Source organism: Gossypium hirsutum, chromosome D02, assembly GCF_007990345.1.
Source record: "Gossypium hirsutum isolate 1008001.06 chromosome D02, Gossypium_hirsutum_v2.1, whole genome shotgun sequence".
Lineage (NCBI taxonomy): Eukaryota > Viridiplantae > Streptophyta > Magnoliopsida > Malvales > Malvaceae > Gossypium > Gossypium hirsutum.
Window position 1 is genome coordinate 69,986,540 of NC_053438.1, and position 21,637 is coordinate 70,008,176.

A 21,637-nucleotide genomic window follows, 5' to 3' on the forward strand; every position below is an offset into this window, starting at 1 on the left:
ACTTTGAAAAAATCTTTTAAAGGAGTCAGAAGCCCTTCCATAATATATATATTGTTCCAAGTAATTTTGAGTATATTTTTATTTTTTTAAAAATATTCGTGTTCAATACATGTATGCAACACCCAATGACGGAATGTAATAGGAGCTAGAAGGTGCTTCAGCCCTTAAAAATTGAGAAATTGTCATTAAGCCTTTCAAAAAATTTGAAAATTTTAAAAGTTCTCATTAAATCTCATGGTTTTTGGAATTGGATCGATGGTCGAACAAATCAAATCATCCGTTCCTAGTTCAACCAATCTAGTTTCAATAAAATAAATTATTAAAAAATTATAAACTCAGTTCAACTACCAGCTCAACAATTTTTTATCCTGATCTGTAAGTCAACTAGTTCTTTCCCTTGATCTAGACGGGTGTACTGACCGCTTCGATCCAATTTCAACAACCATGTTAATTCTCTCAATATTTTTAATTAAATTCCTAATTTAAAAAAAATTTAATTACACCTATTATACTATATCTATATGCGAACATGGAGGACAAATGCAAAAGCAAATAAATTATGATTGATGAATGTGTCATCATTCAAACGATTTTCATCGTCAGTGAAATTCACTTTGAAACATGGCACTACACCTACCAATAATTAATTCCAACAAAAATATGTATTCAATGCAAATGATTCCATTAGTTGGATTTGGTTTATGAATTTAATTTCAATTTAATTAATTTGGATTTTAAAATTTCTGGACTCGAGTAATTTTAAATTCAAATTATTTTAAGTTTGAAATTTGAGTTTTCAAATCGGACATTTCAAGTTTCATATGTAAATAATTTCGAGCTCAAATAAATTTTAATATCAGATTATATTGAATTTAAATTTAAATTAATCGAATCAAATTTTTCTCAAGGTTACAACTACCTTATCTTTCCCAAAATGTTTTCTCAAATTTAGAACCACCCAAAAAGTTTAAAAGGGGCCTTAAGAGAAAAAAAAAAGAAAAAGAAAAAGAAAAAAAGGTGTTGAAAAACATACTTTTGTGGCTAACATCTACCAATCCTTGAAGGGATGAGATTGAATGTAATACTTTTGTTAAGTGGGGAAAAAAGTTTCTTTGGACATATTAATCGCTGTAATGCTACATATTTGGAATTAATTTTTTATACTATTTGTTATTTAAGTTTGATTTTAGTGTTCAATTTGGTCCCTGAGTGTTTTTTTTAGTTTGGTACCTAAGTTTTGCTTCAATATTCAAATTGGTACTTGAGTTTTTTTTTCTCAATTAAATACTTATATGTTTTTTTACTGAAGTACACATGTCAAATATTCATTTGACCACATGATGTCATCTGGACTGGGTACCAAATTGAACATTAAAGAGAAACTCAGGTATCAAATGGTATATTAACCCTCAAGTAAATTACACCCAAGATTACTAAACTATTAGTAAATTTAAATTTTAGCCACTCAATTTCAAAAAGTTACAAAATGATCACTAAACTATTCAAAAATTTTCATTTAAGTCACTGAGCTGTTAAAGTCGTTGTTGTATGGCCTTCTCTGTTCTCACTGCCTGAACCAATCGAAAACTCTCGTTCCCTTTATCTTCTACAGTTCAAAATTCAAATAGCTTTCTTATTCGGTCTCTGGCACTGATTGTCTAATCAACTTGATCTAAGGTATGCTCTTCTACTTGTTGACGAGTACTGATCCACCATACCTAATGATTTAAATGAAAATTTTTGAATAGTTCAATAACTTAAATGAAAATTTTTGAATAGTTCAGTGACCATTTTGTAACCTTTTAAAGTTGAGTGACCAAAACATAAACTTACTAATATTTTAGTGATCTTGGGTATAATTTACCCTTTTTTTTGTACCTAAACTTTTTTATCCCAATTAAGTACTTATGTATTTTTTACTAAATTACACATGTCAAATATTTATTTGACCACATCATGTTTAATCTGGGTACCAAATTGAGCATTAAAAAGAAAAGTCAGATATTAAATGATATATTAACTCTCAGATAAATATAGAGTGACAAAGTAACAATTTCATCTATTTACAATTACACAAAATGCATTGTCTAGATATAAAGTATTGCCTATTTAGGGTTATTTTGGATGAGCGTTTATATCCAGTGTGGTGCGTTCAGCTTTCTTTTTATTTTACGTTACAATATCTAATCTCACTGTCACCACTATTTTTATACTAACCGCAAGTAAACGCACCATCCATCTAAAGCAACCCTTAGATAACTTTTTGCTTCTAACGTTTTGATATTTTGACTTATTATTCATGTAGTTAATAGTCCTTCTTGGCTTCTAATTTTAGCAATGTCGGTTTATTATTGAATCTTTTAATTTTAGTGCATAAAACAATCAAGTAAATTAAGCTTTCTTAAGATTGAAAAGATTGGTTAGCTTTTGCTTTTGCTTTTACCTTTTTGTTTTTGTCTTATTAATGTTTCTATTGTTATTTCTTGAGTTATAATACATATTTAGTTTTAATATTTAATTTAGTATTTGAGTTTTTTTATCTCGATACTTAAATTAAATAATCTCATGTTGTTTAATAAATATTTGATATATGTGTTTTGGTAAAAAAAATAGGGATTTAATTGAGATAAAAGAAAAAACTCAGGTACCCAAAGTGAATATTGAAGTCAAACTTAGATACTTATATGAGACAAAGAAAAACACAAGTATCAATTTAAAAAAATGTAGGTATCAAGTTGAACATTTAGGTTAAACTCAAGTATCAAATTGAGATAAAAAATTTAAATACTAAATTAAATATTGAAGTCGAACTCATGTACCAATAATGTATTAACTTATTAAAAATATGGACGAATCTAATATGGCCATCCAAATAATAAGTGATGTATTAAAGCATTAAAAAGAAAAGCACTCAAAACCAGTGGTCGAGAGTTCAATCCTTGCCCTGGAATGGAACAACTTTAAAACTCGTGGCTAGTATTTATCCCTTTAATAGGCCTATTGAATGCGGAAGATTAATTACTGGGCTCGCTCTAACAAATACCTTCGGAAAGAAAAGCACTCAAGATACTAATGTAGTATTTATGTTCAAATTTAGATGTTTCACCCTATTCTGTCTAGCGTGTCATGAATAATAGTCAATTGATGATTGTAAAACGTTTGAATGATGCCTTTATGATCACTGGCGGTGGCTGTTTTAAGCGGAGGAGAAGGCGGAGGAGCCTCCGGAAAAGTTACCTTCATTTAGCTAATAGGTTTTTAATGGGCCGATCCGTAATGCAATCTAAGATTTTTCAAACATTTTAATGGGTTGAACCGAGTTTTATTTAAACTTAGTGATCAACCCAAGCGAGTTATATTTATTAGACTAAATGAGTTGCTAAATCCTTGAAAAGTCTAATACCCACCTAAATCATGTTTTCACTAGATCTGTTCAAGGATCGACCTATTTGTTAAAGCTCGAATGTCTAACAAAAATATAAGCGGGTATAAACCAAAGTATGATGCTCAAAAAATGGGTTTAGACAAAAAAAATTAGACGCATTTAAAATATGAGTCGAGCTTGAGCTTCAACATGAAAGGTTTAAGCTCTACTCATTTTCTACTTTGTATATATATTATTTTATTTTATATATTATGTAATATATATCAAATAAAATTAAATATAAAATACTATAATATAAACATTAAAAATATGTAAAGTTGTTTATGTTTAAAATTTAATAAAAGAAAAAAATACTTGTACCAAAAAATAAAAGAAAAAAATTAATAATTAATGTAATTTTAACCGCTTTTACAAAATAATAATACGGGCATGGCTAAAATAAGCTTGAGTTAACTATTTACAAATATAAGTGGGCTTAGGCAAAATTTGAGGCTAATATTTCAGGCAATGCGAAGTTTGGGTGAACATAAAATGTACTCATATCGTACATAGGCCTGATCCAAACCCAACCTAACCCATGAACACCTCTACCTATCAGAATAGATCTCATCTTCGTTTTTATTTTATTGTTCATCTTAACGGTGTGTTGCCAAAAAGTAATTGCAAGTAAGGTTGAGTAAGAAAACCGAAAAATCAAAAACCAACTCGAATCAATATATTTGGACAGTTTATAGAATGCAAGATTAGAATCACGGTTGCCCAAAAACGAACTGAATTCTAATTTTTATTTAATATATAATTAATTTTATTTTTATGATATTAAAATAAATATTTTACATTTCAAATAATAAAAATAATTTAAAAGTTCTTGGAAATTTATTGTTTTTTAAAAATATAAATGAAAAAACTTTAAAATTTTGTCAATAATATTTTAAATTTATAAAACAAAGCTAATCTTGTCAAAATAAATTTAGAAATCCAAAACCAAAAATTAAAATGAAAAAAATCAAGAGCCGAACCAAATTATTATGGGTGATAAAAGAATTTCCGAAAAACTCGACCGAACCAAACCAATATCCCTCCTAGTTGCAAGCATTGAGGTTACAACCTCTTGTGATTATAAAGAATTTTAATTCACTAAAGCTATTTGACGAGCATAGCATAATTATATATCAATAATTTGGAAGTCGTCGGGGTTAATTACTCCCGTAATTCCTCCAATCTCAATCTCTTTCTTAAGATTTGGATAGCATAATTGGAGTACTCTAATTACACTCAATTCAATAAAATTTTATAATTATAATAATTATCCAAATATGTATAATTACATATAAATATATCTAAATTAATTTTAATTATTTTCAACTTATAAAGCATATTAAGCAACTTCTAGCTAAACCGTGGGAGGTGAAAATTCTACTTATGCTCAGAGAAGGTAACAAAGTTGCGGATAGCCTCGCTAAATTGACAGTTCATCGGCGACCTAGAACTTATAATTTTGATTGTCCGCCACTTGCTCTTCTTCGTTTTGTTACTGTAGATGTTAATTAATAGCCGAAAAGGTTCAAAAAATCAAGTTAGATTTAAGGAGAGCTCATATATAATTATTCAAAAAATAATAAATGATAAATTTAAGAGTAAAAGTATCATGGAGATCCTTGTACTAGGAGTGGAATTATATTTTGCCCCCTCTACTAAAAAATAGTTAAATTAGTCCCTATACATTAGATTAAAGAACAAATTGGTCATTCTGTTAAAAACTTTATCCATTTCTACTAGGTATGTCAATAGGGTGGGGCAGATATTGCTAAATCCACTACTGCTCACAATTGGCACATTCAATTCCACCACCCGCCCCACTCCATTATGGATGTATAAATTTGAAAACCACTACCCCCTCCATAGATGTTGGATCCATCCATCATTGCCCCAACCCGTTTCGCTTGAATCTAATTTTTGCTATTTATCTTTAATATTTTCAAATTTTCAAAATCAAGTAAAATATTTAAATATAATTCTTTAAAAAACATATTTCAACATTAAATATATGATTTTTTTTCTATATTTTGTTATTACACTTTTACCCTTTTAATCGTTTATATATATATACAAGGATACCATGATAATTTTATATAGTAGAGCGGGTCGGGCTGGGACAAGCAATTACTGTAACCGCTCCATACTCACTACCTAAAAGAAAAAATTCATTCTCCCCGCATCCACTTTTCAAACAAAAAAATATGTTCCATTTAAAGTGGATCAACTCGGAATCCATCCTTAATTTCTACTATTAAAAATTGGTCATATATATCGATATCGACATGAGGTACACGTTTCATCAGGCATGCCAGTTTTTAAAAGTAGCAATGGATTAAATTTTTAACATAAATGACTAGTTTGTTCTTTTATCTAACATATAGAAACTAATATATTTATTTTTAAGTAAATGGGAAAATACAATTTAATTTCTAGTATAAGAGACTCTATAATACTCTTAAATCCAAATATTCAATGATAAATTTGAATAACTCGAGCTTAGAATATAATCATAACCCAAAATTTATCCTAAACCCTAAAATTATTCACACCCAAAATTAATCTTATCCAAATGAATTCAACCTTAAGTTTTAGGCCTTACCCTGGTTAATGAACTCTGCAACTTTTTTCAGCATAGCCACAGCATTTGGGCAGTTGGGTTTGTTTAAATGGAACACATGGTCTTCTCCTTGAGCCTCCATCATCTCCACTTCACCACCCCACTCACTGTTCTTCAACTTCTCGCAATAGTACCAGCCCCTGTGTCTCATTACATCCTTTTCTGCAACACAAACCAGTACCCTTTTACATCCCAAGAACCTCCCAAAGCTTTGATCATCAATGGGGTTTATCCATGGATCATCGGATCCGCTTGTTGTAGGATACGCCAATCGCCAAATCCCTTCCATTTTTTCCCTTATAGCTGGTTTCTTAACCTCATCGCCAACCGGTTCTTTGCCCCAAAAAAATGGATGGTTTAAAATGATACCGACGAGATTCATACCGTCGAGCTTTTCGTTGGTGATTTTAACGGCGAGATGATGGGATATGTTGGCACCGGCGCTATCCCCTGAGAGATAAACATTTGCAAAGTCAACGTAGTGGTTCAACCACTGTTCAGGACCGGTTCCGATGTAATGGGAAGCGACCCATTTAAGGGCGGTCCATGAATCGTCGTACGCGGCGGGAAGTGGGTGCTCGGGGGATCTCCGGTAATTGACTGAAACAGCGACGATTTTAGCTTCGGCGACTAAGGCGTTTAAGTAATTGTGATACGTAGGAGAGAAGGCGCTTTCTATGCAGAAGCCTCCGCCGTGGAAGTACACGAGGAGAGGGAGTTTCTGGGCGGAGGTGACGACGGTTCCGGGAACGTAAATCCTTACGGATTGGGCGATTTCTTGGGAGTAAAGGACGTCTTTGGATTCAACGTTGGTTTTGGGGTCGAGGCCTGGAGGGACGTTTTCGGTACCTGAAAGCCTTTTGATGCGACCGTACTTGTATAAGCGAAAAAAAGGAGCGCCGTCTATGAGTATCTCCGATGCGGCGGATTCCATGGCGGTGAAAAAGAAACAAAGAAGATACAAAAGGCAAAGCACAAAGATTACAAAGATGGTGGAATATATAATAAAAGGAAAAATGATGAACGTAGATTACAAAGATGGTGAATAGATTATGGTGCATTGTAATGAGCTAGCGGCACTGTGCATTGTAATGAGCTAGCGGCACTCTCTTAAGAACCAATGTTGCTTCAACCACAGTCAAGGTATTAATTTGGGGAGGAGTTTTAAATCTGTTAATTCGAGAATTGATATTGAAAATTTTAGTCGGGTAAGATTGTTTTATTATTTTTAATAATTTTTTAATTGGATTAGTCGAATCAATGAATTAGTGTTTGATCAATCATAGGTTAGATTTAGAATACATTGTTAAAAACTAGACTAGTCGGTTGGACCGAATGAATCATTCTTTTTTAAATTGAGATAATATAATTTTTGGCCCGTGAATTTAGCAATTAGATCTACTTTGGTATATAAACTTGATGCTTAGATTCATTTTGATCACTAAACTTAAAAATTATAAAAATTTGATAATGTGGTACTTAGAGTGTCACATATAGTGTTTTAATAATTGGACTAGTCTACTGGTTCATGATTTAATCGATTTGATTGGCTCAATTGCTAGATCAACAATAATTAAAAATTCATATATATTTTTTTTAAAAACTATTAAATTGGTTTGACATATTCAACTATTGGTTTTTGTCTTGATTTTTTATTTTTATCGGTTTCAAGCAATTTCTAATTTAATCAATTCAACTCTTTTGTTTGGACTAGTATATCGGTCAGTTCTCGACCCAATTGGTCCGACCATCCAATCCAGTTACGTTCCAAGAACACTGGTCACAATATCAAATTTTAACGAAATATTAAATCATGGGCCAAAATGGATATAATTACCAAGTTCAGGTACCAAAATGAATAAAAAAAATACATGTACCAAAATAGATCTAGTTGCCTAGTTCAAAGGGAAAAAAAATCATATTACCCCTTTTTAGTTTTATAATTTTTTTTTAAAAAAAATTATTCAATTGAATCAACCAAACCGATTCAACCTATCAAACCAAAAAGTAATAATCTAACCGGTTTAACCATCAATTCACTTTTAAAGATTTTGAGCCTAATCATTGAGGCCATTGTCTTGTTTAAAAACTAACCTTAAATTATAACATTTTTATCATTTAAGTATTTAAATTTTTTTTTATCAAAAGTAGTACTTAAACTTACTTTTGCGTTAATAAAATTCTTAATGAAGAATTGTAATGGGTTAAATAGGATGAAGATCAATCAAATTAAAAATTGATTGATATAACAGGAAGAGACACAAAAAAAATAGTTGATTTGTAAGTTAATATAAACTTATACTAGAAAAAATTAGTTGAATAAGATGTTATAATTTTTTTAAAAATGCAATGTTTTAAATAAATTTTTAATAAATTATTTAAAACATTGCATTTTTGCTCATCAATAATTTGTAATAAGACATGGATGGCATAGATGATAGTTTATATTTATTACAGAAAAAGATAAACGCAGGAGACAATGAGGAAAACATAAAAACAAATGAATATGTTGAGATTAAAATATTTATCTTAAAATAAATGTCAATTTTAAAAAGAAAATTTTGAAACATAGCAAGAGAATTGACTTTGGATAAAAGGACAAGCAGATAGATCACAATCAATTAAGAATTATTGATGTTAAAATATTGGTTATTTTTACGGATAAGTTTTAGCTCGATTGGTATGGATATTATTATTAATGTAAGAAAACGTATGTTCGAGTATGTCAAAGCACATTATCCTCCTATTTTAATTAATAATTCAATAGAGAAATAATTAAAATATCAAATATTAATAAAATTAGTGATTAAAATAATTTATTGTGAAAATAATTCAACCTACATATTATAAAAAAGGATATCATCCGATCAACTCAAGTAATCCAAACTTAAAATAAAATAAACTCTAAACAATCCCAACCCAAAATAACTATAAGATCAAAATTAACAAAATTCAAAAATAATTCAAACCAAAAACAACTTTAAAAATTTAAAATCCAAATCCGAATCGAATTGCTGGGTATTGTTCATATTATCATCCAAAACACAATTCAACACTAAATTACTATCCCAATTATACTTTTTTACAGCTACTTTTAAGCCTTACCCTGGTTCATGAACTCTGCAACTTTTTTCAGCTTAGCCACAGCATTTGAGCAACAGGGTTTGCTTAAATGGAACACATGGTCTTCCCCTTCAGCCTCCACCACCTCCACTTCACCATCCCATCCACTGTTCTTCAACTTCTCGCAGTAGTACCAGCCCCTGTATTTCAGTATATCGTTTTCAGCAACACAAATCAGTACCCTTTTGCACCCTAAGAACCTCCCAAAGCTTTGATCATCAATGGGGTTGATCAATGGATCATCGGACCCACTCGTTGTAGGAGAGGCCAATCGCCAGATCCCTTCGATTTCCGCCCATACGGCTGGGTTCTTATCCTCATCGCCAACCGGTTCTTTGCCCCAAAAATATGGGAGGCTTAAAATCATACCGACGAGATTCATACCGTCGAGCTTCTCCTTGCTGGTTTTAATGGCGATGTGGTGTGCTATGTTGGCACCGGCGCTATCCCCCGAGAGATAAACGTTTTCGAAGTCGGCGTAGCGGTTCAACCACTGTTCGGGACCGTTTCCGTCGTAATGGGAAGCCACCCATTTAAGGGCAGTCCATGAATCGTCGTAAGCGGCAGGGATAGGGTGTTCGGGGGCTCTTCGGTAATCGACGGAAACGGCGACGATTTTAGCTTCGGAGACTAAGGCGTTTAAGTAATTGCGATACGTAGGAGAGAAGGCGGTTTCTATGCAGAAGCCTCTGCCGTGGAAGTAGACGAGGAGAGGGAGTTTCTGGGCGGAGGTGAAGACGGTTCCGGGGACGTAAATCCTAACGCATTGGGCGGTTTCTTGGGAGTAAACGACGTCTTTGGATTCGACGTTGGTTTTGGGATCGAGGCCTGGTGGAACAGTTTGAGTGCCTAAAAGCCTCTCGATGCGACCGTCCTGGTATACCCGAAACATCGGAGCGAAGTCGATGCGGATTTCCGATGCGGTGGGTTCCATGGCGGTGAAAAAAGAAAGAAGATAAGGGAAGCAAGCACGAAGATGGAGCTTGTTACTTGCAGGATGATAGAGTGGTTGATGGCTCTACTTGGATTACCATATAAGACAATATAAAAAGGTTTAATATACTACTTGGTACCTAAGTTTGGCTCTAATGTTTAATTTGGTACCTTATTTTTTTCTCAAGATCTCTTGAGTTTGGCTTCAATGTCTAATTTGATACTCAGACTAAACGGCATCATGTGGACCCATAAATGTTTGATACAATACTCTAATAAAAAATATGTACTTAATTGAGAAAAAAAAAGACACTAGCATCAAATTGAACATTTGAAGCCAAATTTAGGTGCTTAATTGGGACAAAAAGAAACTCAAGTGTCAAATTAAAAAAAATAAGTACCAATTTGAGCATTGAAACCACATTCAAGTGTTAAATTGAGATAAAAAAAATGTTAGATATCACATTGAACATTGAGATCAAACTTAGATATCAAATGTTATATTAATCTTTAGAAAAATATTAAAATATTACGATCCATTAATTAAATGTAATATTTTTTTTCAAAATTTAGAGTTGATTTGATTAAATTTTATTTATATTATTATTAGTTAATTATTAAATTTCATTAGATCAACCCTAAAACCCGAATTAAATATTAAAAGGTTAACATCATCACCAAAAGACATAATGACAAATTTAGCCTTTAACATTTACATCTTTTATCAAATTAACCTTTATTCTTTTTTCAAGCTAAATTTGGTTCTCAACGTTTGAATATATACATATATTATCATTACAATATTGAAATTATTATACAATATATTTTGATAGCCAGGTCGAAAATTTTAAAAAAATAATATCAGTGCGAAGATTAAAGAAGAAAGCTGTTTAGAATTTGGTTCGTAGATTCGTTACGTTCAAATCTATTGCATGAAGAAAAAAAATTGAACTTTAAAAGAGAAAGAGAGTTTTCTATTAGTGCAGACAGTGTGAACAGAGAATGCCATACAACAAAATTTTTAATAGCCCAATGACTTAAAAATGAAAACTTTCGAAAAATTCAATAATCATTTTATAACTTTTTGAAGTTAAATAACATAAACGTAAATTTACTAATAGTTTAATAGCATTAGGCATAATTCAATTTTAAAAAATTTCAAACTTTAGTTATTATATATGCAATTTGAAGAAAAAAAATGAGGGGAAAATATTTATGACCATCCTAGGTTGTTAGCAAGTGAGAGTTGTAATCTAAACCTAATTTAATGGGAAGATTAAAATTGAAGTTAAAGTATGGTTTAATGAAATACATATAATAAATATCATATTTAACCTAATAAAATTATCACATTAAAAAATTAAAGCTGATTAATTGATCAACCTAAAGTTGGTTCAATTATGTTAGTTTTTGAGCTTTAATTTGATCAGATTAATTTTTGTAGTTTATGGTCTATTAAATAGATTTAATAAATAAAAAAACCAATCGAAATGGCTGAAAAACCGAATGCTCACTCTCACCCTTTGATAGGGCACTCGTGGGCAACTATGCTACTATTTAGTGGTTCTGGGACGACGACACTTTGAAAAAATCTTTTAAAGGAGTCGAAAGTCCTTTCACAATATATATATTGTTCCAAGTAATTTTGGGTATATTTTTTATGTTTTTTTTTAAATATTCGTGTTCAATACATGTATGCAACACCCAATGACGGAATGTAATTGGAGCTAGCCCTTAAAAATTGAGAAATTGTCATTGAGCCTTTCAAAAATTTTGAAAATTTTAAAAGTTCTCATTAAATCTCATGGTTTTTGGAATTGGATCGATGGTCGAACCAATCAAGTCATCTGTTCCTAGTTCAACCAATCTAGTTTCAATAAAATAAATTATTAAAAATTATAAACCCAGTTCAACTACCAGCTCAATGATTTTTTATCCTAATCTGTAAGTCAACTAGTTCTTTCCCTTGATCTAGACGGGTATATTAACCGCTTCGATCTGATTTCAACAACCATGTTAATTCTCTCAAAAATTTTAATTAAATACCTAAATTGAAAAAAAAATACAACCTCGAATTTATTTTTTAAAAATTAATTTTAATGCCACATTCTGTGAACGACAACACCTACTATGTCTATATGCCAACATTGAGGACAAATGCAAAAGCAAATAAATTATGATTGATTAATGTGTCATCGTTCAAACGATTTACATTGTCTCTTATAAAAGTGAAATTCAATTTGAAACATGGCACTACACCTACCAATAATTAATTCCAACAAAAATATGTATTCAAATTATTCCATTAGTTGGATTTGGTTTTGAGTCAATTTAATTTCAATTTAATTAATTTAGATTTTAAAATTTCTGGACTCGAGTAATTTTAAATTTAAATTATTTTAAGTTTGAAATTTAAGTTTTTAAATTGGGCATTTCAAGTTTCTTATGTAAACAATTTCGAGTTCAGATAAATTTTAATATCAAATCATATTGAATTTAAATTTAAATTAACCGGATCAATTTTTCCTCAAGGTTACAACTAGCTTATCTTTCCCAAAATGTTTTCTCAAACTGTATTTATAGCATAAATTTTTAAAATATCAAATCATATAAAAATTGTATTTATAGCATAAATTTTTAAAAATAATAAATTTAATTAAATTTTAAAAAATTAATAATTAAAATAAGTAAATTAAAATATGGGAAAGAAATGCATCACCATGAGAGCGAATATGATAATAATAGAAAAAAGTCAATTCAATCAATTTTTTAATTTACTTCAACCGATTTCGTGTGATTTTGCTCAAAATTTGATTCAAGTTTTTGTTCGTATTGATATATCAAACGATTCCCGATCCAACTAGTCCGATTCAACTTTAACAACCATGAAATTAATAGCTACAATTCTTTATTTATAGGATCAATTTTAGGTTGAGCTCTTGTATAATATTTGAGCGATTTTCAATTATTTCAATAGAAGTCTTCAAAGTATTGTTCGCTTGAAATTGATAGACTTCTCAAGATATCTAATATTGTCTCTTGTTGAGGTTTTATCTCTCAACTCTAACAAGAGCCCAAATGCTTGAAGCTACTTAAAGAGACTATAAGTCCAATAAAGAGCATCTCATCACAATAGATCGTGCATGAGATCGCTTATCAAGGAAATGTGAGCATTTACACTTGATAAGATTTGAGTCAATGCTCTACTATATATACTGCACTTACAATCAACTATCATATCAATTATGGGCATATGGCACCCACTCTGTTGAACCCGTAGTCTCTTTAAACAACCTTCGACACTTAAGCTATTAACAATATCATCAAGAGATAAAACTGTTGACACCATTTTTTTGGATTAAAAACGGGGTCGACTTGGATTTTGAAAATAAAAACAGGAGTCGCCACCAATCCTTTTTGATGAGGTGTGATTGGGTCACCTCGTAAAAATGGTTGTTTTTAATAAACGGTTTAATTTTATTAAAACAACGAGTTTGGTCCACGAAATTCAGAAAACGGGTTCGGGAGTTGGTTACGCACGAGGAAGGATTAGCACCCTCGATACGCCCAAAATTAGTACCTAGTGGATTACTTAATGTCTTAATGTCAAAAATTGAGGACTGGGAAAAATTAAAAATATGATCCTTGTATTAAATTTTTTTTTAAAAAAAAGGGAATATTCCACGTTAATCGAGAAAGAAAGCATCATATCCAGTAAGTTAGGACACAATGTCTCAAATTCTCAACACGTAAAAATGCCAAAATTTTACTCATTTAAAAGACATTTTAGCCATCTCGGGTTTAAAAATAAGATCACACCAGTAAGTTAGGACGCGATTTTTTCTTAAAATCCCGAGATCGTTTGAAATTTGAGTTCGAAAAATTCGTGCATTTAGATTTATCGTGAAAATCGAAACCCAGTAAGTTAGGGTACGATTTTCTCGAATCTAAACACGAAATGCCATTTTTAAAACAAATCTTGTTATATCGAGTAAAATAAAACACGAAATCGTAGTAAAGAATGTGAAAGCAAATTACATTTTGTTATGCATGGAAAAATCATAATGAATACGAAAGTATAAAAATGATATGAACAACGATAACAACATAAAATAGATAAAAAGTCAACCTTACAACATATAAACAATAAAATATAAAAACGAATAAAAATTACAACATGCATTCAAAATAATAATGGAAATGAAATAAATTAAAAGTAAATACAAAATAAAACAATAGTAATGAATAAAAATATAATATATATGTATGTTAGAATTATAAAGTATAAAAATATATGTATGTATATATAAGAATATGTAAGCATGTATATATACATAGATTATAAAATATAGATATGTATATAAAAATGAGTATTTGTATTAAATAAGTTGAATATATATATATACGTATACATATATAAACAATTATATAATAATAAAACATATATATCTAGAATTTACATAAGTAAATAAAAATAAAAATAACTATAATAATAGTAAAGATGATAATAGTAATAATAGATATAATAATAATAACTAAATAATAAAATTGCTAAAATATAGGCTAAATCGAAATAAAAACGAAAATATTGGGCGAAATCGAAATTAAAAAGGATTAGATTGTAATAAGCGCCAAAATAAGGGGGACCAAAATAGAAAATAAACCAAAGTCCCCAAAACACGGCGCAGCAGAGGACTAATATAAAACAGAAATAAAACTTCGGGGCTAAATTGCAAAAATGCAGAAAATTGCCTCGAAAGAGCCACAAAATCGGAGGGACTTATTGCGGAAATACCCCATTTAAAGAAAATACGCGGATCCTCCCCTGGGTCGGGTCACCGCACGGGTTAAAGAGGGCCTAAACGGCGCCGTTCTATTTTTAATATAAAAAATAAAAAAAAAACCCAAAACCATCAGATTTTCATTTTTTACAAAAAAAAAAAGAAAGGGAGGGAGAGAGAGATGCTCTCCCTGGCCACGCATCCGGCCTGGGCATCCGGCGAGCCTCCGCCGTAGCGCCATGATGTGTGGCGGCCGGAGGCTCAAAATCGGACCTTTTTTGGTTCCCTTTGTAGCCCACTGCTTCTAGGCCAGGAATATGGAGCCGAAACTCGTCAAAAAGGATATCAAAGACTCGAAAACGAGCCGACACCCTTCGACTTCTCCCCCTCCGGCGCGGCGCAGGAAGAAAGGTACTCCCTTTCCTTTTCTTTTTAAATGTTTCTTGTTTGCTGGTGTAGGGAGAAAAATGAAAAATAAAAAACGAAAAAAAAAAAGCAAATCAGAAACAAGAGAATCACAAATCACCTTCAAACTTTGTTTTTTTTTTTATTTCTGAAAGTGTTTCTTTTACAAGATGATAAAACAAAAAAAAGTCCAACCCCCAAATATTACATATTGTTGGCTTTTATAGCCGCATCTATTGTTGCTGTTTTCTGCTTTTTGCTTCTTTGTTCCTTCTTTGTAGGTGACGGCGCAAGTGGCATGGGAGCGGTGACGGTGACTGACGTGCGGCGGTGGCAGTGGCTAAGGGTAGGGTGCGGCGCCAGAAGACCAAGAGTCAAAGCATGCGGCGCTAGAGGCGGCGCCTAGGGATTCAGACTGAAAACCCTAGGCAGATATTTTTTAGGGAAATTGGGCCTGGGCTAATGGACTTCGGGTTTGTATTGGGTCAGGAGGGTTTAGAATTGGGTCATTTGGGTTCGGCTGGTTGGTGAGGTTTTGGGTAGATTTTAGATGGATTTATAATGGGCCGATCGGGTTTGGGCTGGTTGGGTTAGTGAGTAGTAGGCCTAGGGCTATTGGGTCAGCCTTGTAATTGGGCTTAAGTAGGTTGGGCTGAAATGGGTTAGGTCAAAATGGGCCTGTACAAAAACCTCAACTAAAAATAATCCCGAACATGTTAAGAATTTACCGACTCTAAGTAAACGACAACTCAAAAACTTATTTAAAAGGAGTCATGAAAATATCTTTCAACCTACATATTATAAAAAAGGATATCAACTCACTCAAGTAATCCAAACTTAAAATAAAATAAACTCTAAACAATCCCAACCCAAAATAACTATAAAATCAAAATTAGCAAAATTCAAAAATAATTCAAACCAAAAACAACTTTAAAAATTTGAAATACAAACCCGAATCGAATTGCTGGGTATTGTTCATATTATCATCCAAAACACAATTCAACACTAAAAATCAATGGTTCATAGAACACTAAATTACTATCCCAATTATACTTTTTTACAGCTACTTTTAAGCCTTACCCTGGTTCATGAACTCTGCAACTTTTTTCAGCTTAGCCACAGCATTTGAGCAACAGGAATTGCGTAAATGGAACACATGGTCTTCTCCTTCAGCCTCCATCACCTCCACTTCACCATCCCACCCACTGTTCTTCAACTTCTCGCAGTAGTACCAGCCCCTGTATTTCAGTATATCGTTTTCAGCAACACAAATCAGTACCCTTTTGCACCCTAAGAACCTCTCAAAGCTTTGATCATCAATGGGGTTGATCAATGGATCATCGGACCCACTCGTTGTAGGAGAGGCCAATCGCCAGACCCCTTCGAATTTTGCCCTTACGGCTGGGTTCTTAACCTCATCGCCAACCGGTTCTTTGCCCCAAAAATATGGGTGGCTTAAAATCATACCGACGAGATTCATACCGTCGAGCTTCTCCTTGCTGGTTTTAATGGCTATGTGGTGTGCTATGTTGGCACCAGCGCTATCCCCCGAGAGATAAACGTTTTCGAAGTCGGCGTAGCGGTTCAACCACTGTTCGGGACCGTTTCCGTCGTAATGGGAAGTGTTGACACCTTTTTTTTGAAAAACGGGGTCGACTTGGATTTTGAAAAAAAGAATGAAAACGGGAGTCGCCACCAATCTTTTTTGATGAGGTGTGATCAGGTCACCTTTAAAAGCAGCTGTTTTTAATAAACAATTTAATTTTATTAAAACAATGAGTTTGGTCTACGAAATTTAGAAAAATGAGTTCGGGAGTCGGTTACGCACGAGGAAGGATTAGCACCCTCGATACGCCCAAAATTGGTACCTAGTTGATTACTTAATGTCTTGATGTCGAAAATAAAAACTCGAAAAAAAATTTAAAAATACGATCCTTAAACGAAACTCTGATAACGTGAATTGAAATATAAGATTCTCTTGTTCTTAAGGAATATCATATCCAGCACGTTAGGACCCGATACTCTAAACCATCGAACCAAGATCACCTTATAGTTTAATGAAACCATACTTTGAAGCTTTAAGAGGATATTTGGCTATTTAGTCAAACGAGAAATCGAAACCCAGCACGTTAGGGCACGTTTTCTCGAGTTTCCAAACGCGAAATATTGCCTTATTTAGAAACTTTTGCTTTGGAATAATAGCGAATCTGATATTTAAACAACGTTGATTATTTGTTTGGATTTAAAAAAACGATTTATTGGATAAATGCACCGAGGCTTGATTCGTGAGGCGATGATATGAAAAAAGATAACAATGAGCATGAAACAAATATACATGGATTTATCAAGTAAACAAATTAAAATAAACATCACGACAATACATCATTTAAATAATAACATCGACAAATAACCAATGAATTTAATCATATATAACAATCTTTAAAAATAAGGAAGATATAAAGTAAATTAAAACAAATAAAAATGTAAACAAACTTTAGAATGATAATAAATGAATTTAAAATAAATAATGTAGAAAAGAATTTTAAAATCCGTAATACACGAGGCAAATTAAAAAGATGATATATATGAATAATTTCTGTCCTTCAAAAAAATATATATATATATGCAAAAGTGTAAAAAAAACATATGCAAACAAACCTAAAATAAATAATAATAGAATCATTTAAATAAATAAAAATGATTTAAAATGGATGATAAATAACACGACTTAAGGTAGTTACGGTAAAAATAATTTCAAATGAATGATGTATAAAAGAAAAAAGAATATATATATACATATATACATATTTATATATATAAATAAATGGCTTAAAATAAGTATTACAAAAAATAAAAGAAAATTTAAAATGAATAACCTACAGAATAGCTTGAATTAAAAGTTATATATGAATATAAAATATGTAATAGTTTAATATAAATAATTTATATAAAAACATATAAAGTAAACAACGTGTAGAAAGTTAACAAACAACACATGAAAGCATTAAAATAGAAATGAGACAAGTTCCTTAAAAAAGGGCTAAGTTTAAGGTAAAACGAATTTGTAAAGCAATCTTAAATGCATAATACATAAGTCAGCTTAAAGAATTACTAAAAATCTAAAATAAATAACATGTGAAACTGTTTAAGATAAATGAATAAATAAAAGTATATGTATATGAAAAATCAATAAAATATAAAAGATTAATGTTATAAGATTAAGTATCGAATTAGAAAAGATTAAAATCAAGGGTCCTATCTAAAAAAAAAATTAAAAAGGGACGCAGGGCCTAAAATAAGGCACACGTGAAAGAACAGGGGTTAAACATGCAATTATTCCCCAACTCTGAAGATGTATGTCGAATTTCGAAGTACCAGAGAACCGAGGGCTTAATCAAAAACAAAAGAAAATTAAACCGTTAAATCTATGAAAAGATAAAATAATAAAAGGGGCCCGAGGTAAACAAGCCCAAAATTGAAGGGACCATGGGAGCGAATAGCCCATAGGTTCAAAACACACAGGTTCCCCCTAGACTACGCCGTTTTGGGGCGTGGGGGTGTGTGTGTGAGGGTGCAAAACGGCAGTGTTTTGCATGGCCATTAAAGCCCCAAATTTTTTCATTTTTAACTTCATTTTCTTTCAAAAAAAGACAGAGAGTCTTCCTACTCTCTCTCTCCCTTCTCTATTTTTCCTCCCTTGCAGATAGGGTTTCGAGACCCATCCTCACTGCCATCGTCTGACCGCCGCACCACCACCATACTCGGTGGCCGGCAATGCACAAGAATAGGCCATTCGGCCATGTTCCAAAAGAGTTTGAAGGCCTAGCCTTCTTGAGTCGAAAAGAACCGAAAAAAGGGCCCTCACCCCTCTTTTAGCCCCGACGATGGAGGAGAGACCTCCCGCGAAGCAACCACAGGCGGTTCCGGTAAGGTTCTTCTCTTCCTTTTCTTTTTATTTTATGACTACTCTTATTTAATAGATTCGTGTTAAAATAAAAAGGAAATATTAGAGAGATGAAAAACGAAATGGAAATAAAGAAAGTAGAATAAGAGATCAACCTTTTGTGTTTTTTCTTTTATTTCCAATGTTCGTTTGATACGATTTTTGTATATTCAAAGGTTCCCCCCTTGCTTTTAGTCCTTCATTTCGGGTTTTATAACCCCTTTTTACATCCTTTTTCTATTATTCTATCCTGTTTTTTTTGTCTTGATCTTGCAGGGCATGGAGGTGCTGGTAGTGGAGGAGGAGCATGCAGCGGCAGATGGTGTCAGACGCGTGGACACGCGAAGCCAGCGATTGGCGAGTAGCGGCAGTGGGCGTGCGCAGGAGGTGGCAGCAACAACATGCGGCTGGGGTTTCTTTTTGTGTTTGAAAGTTGGTGTAGTTTTGGGCCATTCGGGCCTCTAGGGTTTTTATTAACATTGGGCATTTGGGCTTGTAGTTTTTGGGTTTAAATTGGCTGAAAATGGGCTGCTTTTATTTTTATTATTTGGGTCTATTTTGCTGGTATGGGCCCGGGCAGATTTTGGGCTTTACAGCTGCCCCTCTTTGCTCGTTGTCGTGTAACGAAAACAGAGCAAAGACCAAGAAAGACCAAATTTGCCCGGGCTTACCGAGCCTTGGCTTCTTTTGGTGCTTTTCTTCTTCAAGTAGCCTCATTCCAGCCTGCTACATCTTGTTGCTTCGATCCACTCTACTGCAACTTCAGATACGCCTTGTAGCTTCAATCTACTCTGCTACGACTCCATGGGGATGAGATTTGTGTTTTTAGTCTGCTCCACTACTGCTTAGGGAGATAAGACTTATTTTTTTGCTCTATTCTACTGCCAGTACATGAAGACAAGATTTGCTTTCTTGGATCCACTCTCTACCAATATAGGGAGACAGGACCTGTTATCTTCGATCTACTTCACGCCAATACATGAAGACAAGATCTGCATCTTGGATCCACTTCCTATCAATATAGGAAGACAGGACCAGCCATCTTCGATCTACTTCACGCCAATACGTGAAGATAAGATCTTCTTTCTTTGATCTACTTCGCCACCAATATGGAAAGACAAGATCTGCATCTTGGATCCACTTCCTATCAATATAGGAAGATAGGACCTGCTATCTTCAATCTACTTCACGCCAATACATGAAGACAAGATCTGCTTTCTGCGATCTACTTCGCCACCAGTATGGGAAGACAAGATCTGCGTCGTCGATCCACTTCCTACCAATATAGGAAGATAGGACCTGCTATCTTCGATCTACTTCACGCCAATACATGAAGACAAGATCTGTTTTCTGCGATCTACTTCGCCACCAATATGGGAAGACCAGATCTGCGTCGCCGATCCACTTCCTACCAATATAGGAAGATAGGACCTGCTATCTTCGATCTACTTCACGCCAATACATGAAGACAAGATCTGCATCTTGGATCCACTTCCTATCAATATAGGAAGATTGGACCTGCTATCTTCGATCTACTTCACGCCAATACATGAAGACAAGATCTGTTTTCTGCGATCTACTTCGCCACCAATATGGGAAGACCAGATCTGCATCGTCGATCCACTTCCTACCAATATAGGAAGATAAGACCTGCTATCTTCGATCTACTTCACGCCAATACATGAAGACAAGATCTGTTTTCTGCGATCTACTTCGCCACCAATATGGGAAGACAAGATCTGCATCTTTGATCCAGTTCCTACCAATATAGGAAGGTAGGACCTGTTATCTTCGATCTACTTCACGCCAATACATGAAGACAAGATCTGCATCTTGGATCCACTTCCTATCAATATAGGAAGACAGGACCAGCCATCTTCGATCTACTTCACGCCAATACGTGAAGATAAGATCTTCTTTCTTTGATCTACTTCGCCACCAATATGGAAAGACAAGATCTGCATCTTGGATCCACTTCCTATCAATATAGGAAGATAGGACCTGCTATCTTCAATCTACTTCACGCCAATACATGAAGACAAGATCTGCTTTCTGCAATCTACTTCGCCACCAGTATGGGAAGACAAGATCTGCGTCGTCGATCCACTTCCTACCAATATAGGAAGATAGGACCTGCTATCTTCGATCTACTTCACGCCAATACATGAAGACAAGATCTGTTTTCTGCGATCTACTTCGCCACCAATATGGGAAGACCAGATCTGCGTCGTCGATCCACTTCCTACCAATATAGGAAGATAGGACCTGCTATCTTCGATCTACTTCACGCCAATACATGAAGACAAGATCTGCATCTTGGATCCACTTCCTATCAATATAGGAAGATAGGATCTGCTACCTTCGATCTACTTCACGCCAATACATGAAGACAAGATCTGCTTTCTGCGATC

General features: G+C 33.1%; 3 protein-coding genes and 1 long non-coding RNA gene across 4 annotated transcripts; 1 reads left to right on the top strand and 3 right to left on the bottom strand.

Annotated features, from left to right (window-relative positions):
* Positions 1–4,548: 4,548 nt before the first annotated feature.
* Positions 4,549–7,417, bottom strand: LOC107908915 (probable carboxylesterase 7). Its single transcript, XM_016836210.2, has 2 exons — positions 6,024–7,417; positions 4,549–4,919 (listed from the first exon to the last, which is right to left on the bottom strand). Exons 1-2 carry the CDS (start codon positions 6,973–6,975, stop codon positions 4,876–4,878), a joined length of 996 nt encoding a protein of 331 aa, XP_016691699.2. The 5' UTR covers positions 6,976–7,417; the 3' UTR covers positions 4,549–4,875.
* Positions 7,418–9,028: 1,611 nt separating this feature from the next.
* On the bottom strand, positions 9,029–10,297 carry LOC107908916 (probable carboxylesterase 12). Its single transcript, XM_016836211.2, has one exon. The coding sequence runs from the start codon at positions 10,096–10,098 to the stop codon at positions 9,136–9,138; it is 963 nt and encodes a 320-aa protein (XP_016691700.1). The 5' UTR covers positions 10,099–10,297; the 3' UTR covers positions 9,029–9,135.
* Positions 10,298–15,038: 4,741 nt separating this feature from the next.
* On the top strand, positions 15,039–16,006 carry LOC121214844 (uncharacterized). The gene is made up of 2 exons (XR_005910581.1): positions 15,039–15,289; positions 15,565–16,006. It is a non-coding gene; the product is annotated as an uncharacterized lncRNA (long non-coding RNA).
* Positions 16,007–16,216: 210 nt separating this feature from the next.
* Positions 16,217–19,084, bottom strand: LOC107908189 (probable carboxylesterase 12). Its single transcript, XM_041088372.1, has 2 exons — positions 19,012–19,084; positions 16,217–16,915 (listed from the first exon to the last, which is right to left on the bottom strand). The coding sequence occupies exons 1-2, from the start codon at positions 19,082–19,084 to the stop codon at positions 16,353–16,355; spliced, it is 636 nt and encodes a 211-aa protein (XP_040944306.1). The 3' UTR covers positions 16,217–16,352.
* Positions 19,085–21,637: the final 2,553 nt, after the last annotated feature.

Excerpts from the sequence above, each read along its gene's own strand:
- LOC107908915 (XM_016836210.2), bottom strand. The coding sequence starts at position 6,975 with ATGGAATCCGCCGCATCGGAGATACTCATAGACGGCGCTCCTTTTTTT. Across the intron at positions 4,920-6,023 it reads TGCAGAGTTCATTAACCAGG|TAACAAAACGAAGAAGAGCA; the intron begins GTAAGGCCTAAA and ends TAACATCTACAG.
- LOC107908916 (XM_016836211.2), bottom strand. The coding sequence starts at position 10,098 with ATGGAACCCACCGCATCGGAAATCCGCATCGACTTCGCTCCGATGTTT.
- LOC107908189 (XM_041088372.1), bottom strand. The coding sequence starts at position 19,084 with ATGGCCGAATGGCCTATTCTTGTGCATTGCCGGCCACCGAGTATGGTG. Across the intron at positions 16,916-19,011 it reads GCGGCGGTCAGACGATGGCA|GTGTCAACACTTCCCATTAC; the intron begins GTGAGGATGGGT and ends TTCAAAAAAAAG.